At 35.3% G+C, this 13,877-nt stretch overlaps 1 protein-coding gene across 1 annotated transcript in view; it reads right to left on the bottom strand.

Annotated features, from left to right (window-relative positions):
• Nucleotides 1-1,151: 1,151 nt before the first annotated feature.
• Nucleotides 1,152-13,877, bottom strand: part of RNASEH2B (ribonuclease H2 subunit B) — a 32,316-nt gene continuing 19,590 nt past the window's right edge. Inside the window, exons 6-10 of the mRNA XM_016213833.2 lie at nucleotides 12,347-12,452; nucleotides 9,626-9,707; nucleotides 8,342-8,384; nucleotides 4,393-4,473; nucleotides 1,152-1,588 (exon numbers count right to left, since the gene is read on the bottom strand). Of these exons, the coding sequence (XP_016069319.2) occupies nucleotides 1,445-1,588; nucleotides 4,393-4,473; nucleotides 8,342-8,384; nucleotides 9,626-9,707; nucleotides 12,347-12,452 (456 nt within the window). The 3' untranslated portion in view covers nucleotides 1,152-1,444. The remainder of the gene's footprint in view (nucleotides 1,589-4,392; nucleotides 4,474-8,341; nucleotides 8,385-9,625; nucleotides 9,708-12,346; nucleotides 12,453-13,877) is intronic.

Raw genomic sequence — 13,877 nt, 5'->3', positions numbered from 1 at the left:
AAATAAAAACATTAAATTTAGTAAAGATGTCTATTTTCCCCAAAATCTTATGGATCTAATAAAACTATGAATAAAATTCCCATTGGAACTTACTTTTAGAACCTAACAATAATCCTACAAAACTAATGGAAAAATAAACAGGTGAGAAAATAACAAAAATAGAGCTTTTCTCACAGCATATTTAAATATAAATTATCTAGATTATTTAAGTAACTAAATATAAAACAAAAATATCTGTTAAAAAAAGTAGGAGAAAATAAGTGACTAATAAACTTCCCTGTAAAGAGAAACATCTTTCTAAGTATAACATTATACAATACTTTTACAGTTAATCAGAAAAATAATGACACTCCAACAATTTAACACAGGGCATAAACAGATAATTCTCTTTATAAGATGACAACAATCAGTAAGTGTGAAAAAAAAATAAATTCAATATCATTACTAATGGGAGAAATGTGAATTAAAACTACAATAAAATGACTTTTCCCTCACTTATTTGCAAAGATAACATCTAAAGCTAACAAGGTGGAACTGAATAAGAACTCACATCACCATTTGTTAGAGTGCAAAGTACTATGAAGTTTTTGTGAAATATATTCCCACAAATACTTATTTGCGGAACTAAGTTACAAACCAGTAAGCCCACATGCAAAAGTCCATCCTAAGGAAACAATAAAAGACGTGGACAAATATTTACATATAGTCTGAGTATTCAAATAGTGAACAGTTGAAAATAATCTAAACATCCAAAATAGGGTCATGGTTATTAAATAATCAAGTATCCAAATAACTAAAAATTACTGCCATTAAAAGAGAATATTAAGAGCCTAGACAAATGATCACAAAATGTCAAGAAAAAAAGGTTATAAAATTATAATTCCTTTAAAAAATTATTATAAAATGCACCGTATTATCTCTGGGTAATGAAAACTTGGGAGACTACAATTTTTGTTTTGTACTTTTATTTTTTATAAAGAACATGTATTCATAAAACAGAAAATGCCATTAGACAAAAGCTAAAAACTAAAGGCTTTTAAAAAGTAGTAATCAGATAGCTTTGCTATCTGATTTCTCTCAGTATATTGAAAACCATATTGCTATAGCTACCATTTGGCAAAGTTGCATAAAATAACAGGCACATATTCAAATATTGTCACATGTCAGTTTATTGAGGAAATTGAGATGCTAGAGGTTAATTCTAGTCACTTGATTACTTCTCAGTATGTCAAAGAAGACTCCCAAGTCCACAAGTCATTTAGTTACATAATTACTTTCCCATATTTTGTTCAGGAACATAAAATTCTAATACAAAGAAATGTTCAAGTGAATCTAAAAACTGCTCTTTTTATTTTTAATTTCAAAGGGTGGTGATTAAGGGTGAGGAAGTACAGTGACATGGAGGAAGGACAAATATGGAACATGTAAAAGACAAACATTTTTGCTAGGTTTTATTTTTTATTTTCAAATTTTCAAATCTTTCCAACTTTTTTTTAATTTTTGCACCAAAAAAGGAATCAATACTTTTCATTCCAGTCTTGTCAACTTTAGCCAACGCCTTTTGAGCTGCAGTCATTTTGCTATTTTTCTGTTAATGAAAATAAGAGAGAAAAATTGTTTCGAATGCAGTATTTATAAATCACACATGCAAATCAAATCAGACCTTCATGTCTCAAGGTTCATTAAGGGAGGTAAGCATTAGATAACATGCTTCATTAAGGGAGTGATTATTTTAAAAAGTTCTGATTTCTATTCAGAATTCAAACCTGAGAGACAAAATACGTTAAGAGGAAGAGACTGCTACCTTCTCAGAAGTGGAATGTTACAACCTACAGTTTACTGTGCTGGGAATAATTCTGGAGGGTGCATTAAGTTTAATAACACAAATAATGGAACTAACATAGGCAGCAATTGTCAGAGAGAGGAATTATAGCCTTGTATTACTACATGATGAATAATTCACAACAATTTACCATCTGATTTTATTCAGAGGCTCTACGGCAGGGGTGGGGAGCCTTTTTTCTGCCAAGGGCCATTTGGTATTTATAACATTATTTCCAGGCCATACAAAATTATCAATTTAAAAATTAGCTATGAGAAAGCTCCTAGATTTATTGAATTTCAAGTCCGGCCTGTGGTTACCTTGGCAGGGCCAGACCAAATGATTTCACAGGCCCAATAAGGCCCACAGGCCTGACGTTCCCCACCCCTGCCTAAGGGAAACCAAGGACATAAATGGTAATAAAAGAAGACTTGACTTGGGGTGGTAAACACACAATACAATATACAAAACTGTATACCTGAAACCTATATAATTTTATTAACTAACGTCACCCTAATAAATTCAATAAAAAAATAAATGTTAAAAAATATATTCAAAAGATAACCAGGTAGTTGGCCCATTTTCCTTCCAACAACAAAATACTTTCCAAAAAGCTGACTCCAAATATCTCTGCCTTATAAACTGCTCTCTCTTCCTGGTCACTGTTTTTTTGTTTAGTTTTGTTTTTTGTTTCCTTTTTTTGCCACATACTAGCAGAAGGTAAATAGCAGCTGATTTTATTTTGATAGATTACAACTTGTTCAGCAGAAGCATAAATAATGGGAATCAGCAAAGAAAAAAATCAACTACCTCCCTGGGAACTGTGAGACAAAGTTATTGCCAAAGTATCTTTTAGGGCACAACACATGATCCCTGAAAGTTTGCTTCTCACATTCTGTCACTTATAATTTAGTAGAGTTAGTGAAAAGTGACAGTCTCTGCAATAAGTCATCCTCTGAATTAAATGACACCCTGGACCAGTCCCTTATCTCACTGGTGCTTCGCCCAAGGCCATACAATGGGTAGTTAGAAGGGTGGGGCAGAAATACTTCCCACAGAGAAACTAAAAAATGCCCTTGCTTACAGAAACCATGGAGATAACCAGCTATTTAGTCATCTCAAAATGAATTATCCTCTGATATCAAATGCCCAGATAAATTATACATAGATTAAATAATAACATTTATTAAAAACTTTAAACTATAAGGGAAGTAAATGTTGTGAAAATCTAAGTAGAAGTTAACTCATCTTGGGATGGGCAAGGTCTTTTAGAAAGACCTTTTTTTTTGCTTAAAGCAAAAAAAGAAGAGCAATTTTTATATATAATCCTCAGAAAAACTTAGAACTATTTAAAAATAAAATGAAAATGCTATACAAATTGGAAAATTCTTTATACCTTCCTTATATGCCATGAAAAAGTGTCAATAGCCTTAATTTAGAATGAGCTCTTACAAATCAACAAGGGAAACATTTCTATCCCAATATAAAAACAGGCAAGAGACATGAACTGACAATTTGCATAAACGCAAATGGACAATAAGCATTTGAAAACACAACTAACTTTCTACTTAAAGAAATGTAGCCTAATTGCACAGGCAAACATTTTCAAGAATAAAAATAATACTCAGTGTTGTCAAGAATGCAAGATGAATACTGATCAGGAATAATGGTTAGGAGTATAAATTTCTACTATGTTTCTGGAAAGTATTTTATATGTATATCTCCAATAATTATGGAAGGAGCTCATGTTTTTTAAGCTCTTACTCTTAGTTCTAAATTGTGTCTAATGAAATAATCAGAGATGTAGACTATAAAGAAAAATGTATATCACTTCATAAAACCAAAAAATAAAAAAAGAAGTTAAGCTCCTATATGTTAAAAAATAGAAGCATGATTAAATAAACTATATTTCATATGGTAAAATAACACACAATTGAATATGATGAAAAATAAATTTTAAAAGCATGCTTAATGATGGGAACATTTTCACAATATAGTGATAAATGAAGGGGGCAGAACTCAAAACTATATATAACACACACATATATATGCATACACACACTCACATATACATATATACACACACATATATAAATGCCAATGTAAAAAGAAATATAAATTTATAATGCATGTATAACATAATTAGTAAGAAATGTTACAAAAAAAATTTGCCCAGGTGATTACTAAATGGTACAGTTATTAACAATTTTTGTCATTGTCGTAATTTCTGGGAAGCTTCTGGGTAGTAGAGCTGAATGAACCATTATCGGTGGCAGCTCCCTCCCTCTGCCCCACCCTATCCCTCTGAATACCTGCAAAGTTTAGGCACACTGTTGCTAACTATATTGCCTTTCTTTGATTCCTAAAAGCTTCCTTGCTTGACATTTTCATTGTCATTCACAATTTTAAATTGATGATTAAGTCACAGAAATAAACTTAAGTCACAAGTTAATAATTCTTCATGGTTAAAACTGTAAAATCAAAATCAAGCATGCAATCATTCCCAGATGTCCCCACGCAGCATCGCCCACTCAGTCTAAGCATATGTCACTACATCTGGACACACATACCTTTTCAGTCTTCATATCTTTGGTATTAAACTTAGTGTAATCTTCTTTTGCTTCTACAGGCTCATCTGATAACTTTACCTTCTGCAAATGTTAGAGCAGTGAAGTGGTGTAAAACGTCACCTTGACACATTAATCCATTTAAAAAGAACCAACGTGCAATTTGGACCCACAGTGAAGCCAAAAGAAGTAGCTGACCCTGCAAATGGCTTATTTTTTAAAAGCTCCTTTACATTTTGCTGATTATTTAGGGAACTAAGTGACACAGCCCTTCTGAGGAGCAGTTTTGGTGATGGGGGATATAATTAGGCAAGTCCCAGCCCCAGCCTCTAGTCAATCTAGCAGTGTTGTTCACATACTTTGCCTGTACCAGGGACAGTGACTGCTGACTTCTAGGACAGTTTAAGGGGGTGAATGCAGGCACAATAGCAAAGATGAGAATTTCCTTTAAGGGGGCCAGCTGTCCAGCCAGATCCTCTACTTCATTCACCTCCTGGGCTGGTGTGATGTCCATATAGAAATAGCGCTTATCATCATCTTTGTATAGCTTCAAGTTGTTACCTCCTTTCAATTCAATAACCTCATTTTATCCACATAAGAACAACTTTACAAAGCAAGCAGCCAGCAGGAGAAGGAAGCACAGAGACGTTAAACATAACTTCCGGCGACCTAGCAGAGGAGTTGGGGTCAGATCTCAATTTTTGTACAAGTGCTCTTTCCATTAGGCCCAATGCACTAAGTCAACCTTCACTTCATGTTTTCACCTTTCACATGAGTATTTTACACCAATGGACGTGAGAATCTTGTCAAGAGCTAGACTTAGCCTTAGTGTTCACATTACAGAAGGAATCATGCCACATTTATTATGTAAAAGGCACACAGCAGGGCAGATAACTCTTTAGAATGGAGCTTTGGCTACACAGAGATCCCAACTCAGAATTCTGCATACCTTCAGGTATAGGGGGGATAAATGGTGAAGAAAAATTAAAATAAAGAAAAGAAGAAAAAAAAAGAATTTTGAGATCTTCAAGCTCTTTGTGGACACCAGGTTGATAAGACCCAACATGGATCCACCCTAGGAAATAAAGATTTGTTCCCAGCTTCACTCTTCACACCCCAGCTTTTGCTAAACACAGAACTGGTAGAGCTGGTGCTACAAGATGCCACAGTGCATGCATAACAGGGGATAAAACAACATGCCTTGAAATTCTTCACTGGAACAAATAGAGGGGCATCTAGGAATATGTCACATAATGGAGAAAACTTTCTCTTGGCCACACAGCAACCTCTAGCAGATGAATCTTCAAAAGAAAAAGACTAGTTTATCATGTATGAACTACATACTAGCAAAGTGAATGTAGGTGAACAGGCAGCTTTCCTAAGAATACATGTTTCTATTAAAATTAAGATAGTGATGCACATTTTTACTAGGAAACTATTTTCAACTGGGAGAGAAAAGCATAGGTGATGATAAAGGCTGTAGGTTTCACAACCAAAAAAGCTTAAAGTTATGAGGATGTTTGCTTTTCTCCTATGGCAAAATGTTCTAATACACATGTTGTCATAAATATATGGGCATATTCACTTTTCACTGATAAGTCAAATAAAAATGGCAAGAGCTTAAGATGAAAGATGTTTCCTTACAAATATTAAACATATAACAAGATGACTGACTTGTTCAGATGCTTTAAGGGTTCACTATTAAACAAGACATCAGTTATAAGTACTTACAAAAAAAAAATGGTGGTGGTAGTCTCTGCACATAACTAGGTTTTATGTTATTCCCAACACACTGTTGAGTATGTTGGGGAAAGAACCCCATAATGGTTATATTTACTCATTTTTTTTGTTACTTAAAAGACTGAATTGCTATGGATTTGGGGGAATAAGAGTATGACTAAAGGGGTTCACTTCTGGAAAGAGAAGAGCAAACAGCAGAGTACCTCAGGAATTAATGCTAGGGTGGATTGGTCTTATCATTCTTACAAATGATTTGCAAGAAGAAACTGAGGAACATCTCCAAATCCACTGACTGCATTCAGCTCTGCTAGCTGACAGTGCTAATTCAAAAGATGGCAGAGGGTGAGGGTTGGAAGCTGAGTTTCAACATATGCAAACATATGATAGTAATAAAGTACTGCAAAACATATTAAGGCTGACAGGCTCCATGCTATCAATTACAACACAGATACAAAGACACCTAAGAGCCACTGCAAAGTATTTCCTGAAGACAATCAACTAGATTAGTGTAAAAATCAATCAAATCCTGGACACAGACAGGAAAGCTAGCAGAAGACAGTGTCCTACGCTTGTTTAAACTGTGGTACTTCATCCAGTGCAGTTTGCATTGTGTACACTGGAGCCCCAGGAAGACATGATAGAGTAGGAGATCTTGAAAAGCAACTAAAATAATACAGGAGGCAAGGCTAAGATTGGGAGGAGCAGGATGCTGAGATCTAAATCAGAGCTTGGCAAACTACTGTCCATGGGCCAAATCCAGCTGGCTGCCTGCTTTCATAAATGAAGTTTTTCTGGAACACAGTGCACTAGTTCGTTTATGAATTGTTTGTGGCTGTCTTTGCACTATAACAGCAAAGCTGAATAGTTACAACAGAGATCATCTGCTTCATGAAGCCTAAAATACTTATTAACTGCCCTTTACATAGTAAATTTGCTGACCCCTCATCTAAATCATAAATGAAGAAATCACAAACAACTTACATTTTGGAATTAAAATAAGAAAACAGAAAACTGGGTCCAAGAAGAATAAACTTATGAAACACATCACCCCAGATGGAATCCAAGGCTAAAAGCTTCAAGAACAGGTTTAGATCCATTCATGAATGATCCCCAGGAAGACATATATTTGGGAGAAGGAAATATGCTTAGTTTTTGGAGAAAGAGAAAAAAGTAAGACACCAATACTCCTGTTCTCTTAGAGAATTATGTCTCTGTCCCCTAGGGCCACTGTCAGAGACAATGGATTACTGGGCTAGAAGAAGTGTGGTCTGACTTCTGCCCAGTGCTGTTCCTCCAGAGAGTGAAAGGTAAACCTCCTTTGATAATCAGCTAAGAACGGCCCACAATTCCCACTGACGCACTGCAAATTTTCCAACCTTTCTAAAAGTCAAAGTAATAAATGTTTTCAGAACTACCACCAATTCCAAACAGGACATGATACAAAAAGTCCTAAGAATGTTGGCCACCTTGAAGGCAGGTAAAAAGGAAAGTTGTTTAATATCCACAACATGTCCACGTCACATTCTAAGGCATTTGCTATTTTCACTGACAGGCTGGCATGTGTCTATTTCCCTGTGCTGGAGGTCAGGATGGACTGGACGCCACCATGTGCCATCAGGTGTAGCACCTGACTGACTCCTCTACTCTCCCAATCTGGAGACAAACACGAGCTGTAGCCCACAGCACAGAGGAGCTGTGGGTAGCAGTGTGAGAAACATCTGAAAAAGGAAAAGGCTTTCCACTAACAGATAAATTATATACAAATTGTGTTGCTCAGTTCAAGTACAGAAAAAAAGTACGGTCATCCTTGCTTAAAGGATTCTTTGCGTTACAGAAGTCATGCTCTATGCACCTTTGTGCCAGTGAAAACTAGATTTAGCAAAATTTTAGTATTCCTAGTGATTAATAAAGCTAATTACAGGATCTAGGTAATAATAATATTTAATTATAATTATATATCTACTATATTTTTATATAGGTATCTGGATAACCAACTTTTATTGAGTTTTGATAGTCCTTTATTATTCAGGTAAAATCTACAAAAATGAAAAATATTGATGGAGAGCCCAGTACAATCTTTATCACACATAATATCACTCCATGCAAGGTGGATTTAGTATGCTTTAAAATATACTAAAACAAACTAAACTTATATGGTAAAAGAATAACATTTTTCCAGGTTCCCCAAAATATCTTAGTCACAACTTCCTACCTTTGATGGAGGGTTCAGCAATGAAGGTGAAGGTTCTGGAAGCCTAAGGAGTAAAAAACAAGATTTCTAGTTTTGGTTTTTCATAGATAAGCAAACAGAAAGCTGGACCAACTTAAGAAAGTAAGTCCTACTTTCTTCTGACAGCTTCGAGTCCATATACCTTATTGTACAATCATCTCACTGTAAAGAATAAAATTTATCTAAAAGAATAAATCTTCATTTCACTAATCAATTCCTTGTATTAGAATTGTCTGAACTAAAAAATAAAATTAGAACTCATTTGTTGAAATCAAATTGCTTTTCTTTAGCCACTATAAATTTGCGTTTTTGGCATTGTAGTATTTCTTCTTCATAAATAACGAATCTAGCATATATTTAAAAGTTAAAGTTATATTAACCGTTGACAAAAAGCCACACAAAATTCACCTTTCTCCCACTAGAGAGAAGTTTAATTGGCATATCTTTCTCCCCAAATCTGGTTATCAATTTTAAAGCAGGCTTTCCACACTTGAACACCACAGAAACCAGCTTCTGCTAGTTGTTTTTTTAAAGTACTATGTAATTTGCTAAAAACAGCAACTATATCTATTAAAAAGTCATTTTATCTCCATATATCAAAGGAAAGAGTAATTATAAGGATGAGGAAACACTATTAAATCATCACACACATAAAATCTGAACAACAGTTACTTAAATCTAGAAAAACACATTTTTTTCAGCCTAAGGTAAAGTCTTTATATTATTTCAAAGATCTTTATGAAAGAAGGAACACAAATGAAGTCATTCTTAAACCGTTCTGCCCTCACAAACACACTCGATTTTTTCCTTTTTTCAATTCCAAGTGTTGGGTATAACAAAGTTGTACTTAGTGAACATCCAATGATGGTAAAAATGGTAAAAAATCTTTAAAAATGTAACTTTCAAAAATATTCTACACACCATCTACTCTTTCTTTCCCACCTTTATTTCTATTAAAATGATCAAAAGAACCAAATTTGTTAAGTCTAACTAGGGATAAAACTTTTAACAGTCTACTGTCTAAAATCACACCAACTCATAATTCCATTCCTAACATGAGTTCCTGAAATCAGTAGCCACTAAATCAATTCATTTTAATCAATGAATATCCATTAAAATCACCTCCAAACCACAGTTTATGACATAATTCAAGAATAATCTCTTATCAGAAACAGTGATATGATACGCCGTAAAGAAACTCTATTGCTACAACACCAAGAAGTAAAAAGTACTTCTTAATTAAGACTAAAGATGAACAATACTCACTTTAAATATTTAGATAAGTCATCACTTAATTCTTTAGGGATGTAATCAGATATCAGGCCATGGGCATAACGAATATAGTCCTCTGAAAGAAACAAAGAGTGAAAGAAAAGAATTAGTAATAAGTATGAAAGATTTAAAGTCAAATTGACCAGAGTTCAAATTCTGGCTCTATCTGGCCTTAGAAACTCAAGCTACTCACCGGTTTCCTCATGTGTAAAATGGGGATGCTTATAAATCTATCTGTCAGAGTAGTGAGGTGATATGATGGATGAGATGTAAGGTATTAAAGATATGATCATGTAAAACAAGTACAACATAGTAGACGCCCACTAAATGATAGTTAAACCCAAATTCAGGGTTGTTTTCTTAGTTGAGGCCTGTGAATACAAATAAAGTTCAAAAATCAGCTGTAACAGTATGAACTATTCATGTCCTTTGAAAAAGACTAATTGTTTCTAGGTCTGTTTTGATATAAAATAAATCTAATTATTGAACAGTAATGAGTACGCTCGTTTAATTATTAAGCTCTTGCTTTATAAGAGTCCTGAACATCATATATACTTCCAAACTAATAAAATGCTTTAAAAAATGTAAAAAACTAAACTCAGCAGAGGGTATGCTCATTAATTCTAAAGCATTTGGATCCTTACTACTGAGTATTAATTAAATGCAGTTACATAAGACAATAAAATCTGTTTTAAAGCCTTTTTCCTTAATTCAGTATTTTATGCAGAATACCAGGGGCTAATCAAATTTAATCGTAAGATGGGATAATCATATGGGGATATAAACTATGAATAACAATATCCCAGGTTTGTTGGGGTATTTATTAGCTTCTTTTTTTCTTTCTCTTCTGCCTTCAAGTTAAGACAAAAATTTGCCTCAGTATTAGAAAGTATCTGCTTCTTGGACCACCTGATCTCAAAAAATCTTAAGAGATTTTTCACTGCCAACGTAGAAATGGAACTCTTCTCAAAATGGGTACATGGTTCTGGACTAGTAGTTACCAGTGAGTCATCAGTAGACAAAACCATTTTAAGAATGCCAATATATTGTTTGTTTGCTTCTTTTGGTAGCATATCAAGCTAAAGATCTAAAAAAGGAACTAGCATAAAGAGTGGCTGCGACACTGAACAGCAATATAGCCAAACCCAGTTCCTTATATTTAGAGATTGGTAAAAACACTGCACTAGGAGCAGACGATCTGGCCTATTAGCCAGGATGGGTGACCTTGGATAAGTCATCTACTTCTCTGAGACCACAATTTTTCATTTTTTAAAATGACATCTGTCTAAATAACCTCTAACATCCCTTCTCCTACTTTAAAAAAAATTACAGTTTCATCCATCCATCCATCCACCCACCCACCCACCCACCCACCCATCCATCCATCCATCCATCCATCCATCCATCCATCCATCCATCCATCCATCCATCCATCCGACTCAATCCCCTCTCTTTTGTAAAAACCGACCAGAGACCCTGATGGCCGGTAAACTCAGTATGGCAAGGGTGCGTCCACCACTCCAAGAATGGCTAGAGCCAGCTATGGTCTGTGCTAGGTGATCAAGGTAAATTTCTGCAAATCAAAGAGTACCTCATTTACCATCAATCACAAACAGGACACTGTTCTTAACTTTATTTTATTTTAATATTAATATTTTTTAATCCTCACCCGAGGCTATTTTTTCCATTGTTTTTCACAGAGGGTGGAAAGGAGAGAAACAGAGAGGGAGAAACATCAATGTGAGAGAGACACATGGACTGGTTGCCTCCCGAACGAGTCCCAACCAGGGCCGGGGATCAAACCTGCAAGCGAGGTACGTGCCCTTGGCTGGAATCAAACCCAGGACCCTTCAGTTCGCAGGCTGATGCTCTAACCACTGAGCCAAACCAGCTAGGGCTCTAATTTTATTTTTTTAATGACTAAATTCAGTTGTTTCAGAATTATATACCCAGAACAGAGGAACACTGAACTGAAGCTTAAAGTCAGAATAATTTCTGCCCCACCATTTGAGAATGTTACTTGCGTTATATAGCTGTTTTTATTCAACATTTATAGAAAAATAAGAGTATATTACACTAGAAAAAGCAAAAGAAATACCTTAATAACCTAAAAGAATTAAAAATTGCCAAGTGAACCTATGTTTATCTATTTCTATAATTGAAATACTGAAACCTATAATAGGACATATGCTTCTTGAAAGAAAGATGCAAATAGATGCAGCTTGCTGGAAGCCCTGTGACACACGAATTGTACAATAAGAGGCTTGGGTGTGGCCTTAGGAGTCAAACCAGCTCCTGAGTAGCTTAGCTTTACGATTTACTAGCGGTGTGACTTTGGACACAGCCTCAAGAATCTCATTATAAAATGAGACTTACTGGGGTCAGGTGAGAGAATGTGTGTACATTGGCAACTTAGTAAAAGGCTTGGCACAGGATACACCCTCAATAAATGAAAACCAGAGTTATTAGGATTGTTATTATTAGTGCAAAATAAGTATTTGCTGAATGAATGATTTAAGTATCAATTAGTGACAGACACGACCTAGGGTAGAAATATTACATGGCTCTGAAATAAAACGCACAGCTGCCACAAGATGAGAGGGGTAAGAATGTGAAGCTTTTGAGACATTAAGATTTTAAAATTGTAAGATAGGCATTTATACATAAGCAACGTATTCCAGACAAGAATCACTTCTGATGAAACTATTTACTTACCTTCCTTGTCACTGGAAGTCTGGTGACTGGGGAAAAATGCAGTTGACTGTACCCGGGCACTGACATTTATGTTATTGGTTTTTAATGCAGCCATAGTCTGATTAACCTATGAAATAACCAAAAGGAGAATATTAGGATATTCTGAACTAACTCTAGAAATCCACAGCTAAGTCCTTAATCCATTTAAGATCCAGGAAGAAGTATTTCTTCAGCAGACATCAGAAGATGAGAGATGGCTGCACATTTAGAGAAAGGCTGAGCAGCAGCCACAGCATTTCGGGATGATCTCAATACACTTCCTAAGGTCTACACAATAGAGAGCACTGACTCCGGAACCAGGCTGCTTGGGTTTGCTCTGTGACCAGGGGCTAATTATTTAACCTCTCAGTGAAATGGGGATAAAAACAGTACCTAGCTCACAGGATTGTTATAAAGATTAAATGAGTTAATATATAGGGTGGGGCAAAAGTAGGTTTACAGTTGTTTGTACAGAAAATAATACGGTAATTAATAAACCTACTTTTGCACCACCTTGTATGTAAGACCCTTAGAATAGAACCTGGCATAAAGTTTCTATGTAATAATTCTCTAAATAAAATAAGTAATGTAAATTTCCTAAATCCTAGGAATTTAAGAAAGGAAACCCAATAAACTTCACTTTGCTATTCATGTCGTTATCATTTGTTAAGAGCAAAAACTAAATGTCAAGATTCTATTCAGTACTTACACTCATTCTTCATCTACCAAAGACTAATACTAAGGCGAATGAAAAGTGAAACATAGGGGCACTTTTAAAATATTTTCACTACTCTGTACATTAGGAGACTGATTAATTTTACCAGGCTCATTTCCATTCTCCCAGGTTCCTAATATGCCCAGTAACATATGACACACAAGCAGGCTTTACACAAAATGGAAGACAGAAGATAGAAGAGAATCCTAGGCATCAGTACTGTAACTACTGGTGTCACTGGCTTGCTAAAACTACATCAGCAATAGCTGATGAGATTCTTAATCAATGCCCAAGTACACTACATCCTTAGCCCGGTGGCTTTCAAAGTATTTTTTGTGTTGTTGTCTTTTTAGCCACAACCCACAGTAAGAAATACACAGCAACCCAGTACTCAAACACATATATAAATATGTTTCATAGAGTCGTACTTAATACTTGCCCTAACTTTGTTAAATTTTAATACATCCTATCCTATCCTATCCTATCCTATCCTATCCTATCCTATCCTATCCTATCCTATCCTATCCTATCCTATCCTATCCTATCCTATCCCATTCCAAGAGAAATACTGGTTGTGACTTACTAAATCAATTTGAAAACACAGGCTGACCTTACATCCAGTCTACTGCTTAGGATCACTAAGTGACACAGTGTGCCTGGAACACGAGCCCTCTTCAGCATCCAGAGCAGGACACACTTCTTCTAAGCCTGAATCCAGTCTGCCTCAGGCCCCTGGCTGGCTGTGAGCAACACCCATCTTTGAGACACCTGCAGGACCAACCTCAGCAAATGCACATC

This window comes from Miniopterus natalensis, chromosome 2, assembly GCF_054644295.1.
Source record: "Miniopterus natalensis isolate mMinNat1 chromosome 2, mMinNat1.hap1, whole genome shotgun sequence".
Classification (NCBI taxonomy): domain Eukaryota; kingdom Metazoa; phylum Chordata; class Mammalia; order Chiroptera; family Miniopteridae; genus Miniopterus; species Miniopterus natalensis.
The sequence above is the reverse complement of the archived record's forward strand: the minus strand, read 5'-3'. Positions and strand labels throughout refer to the sequence as shown.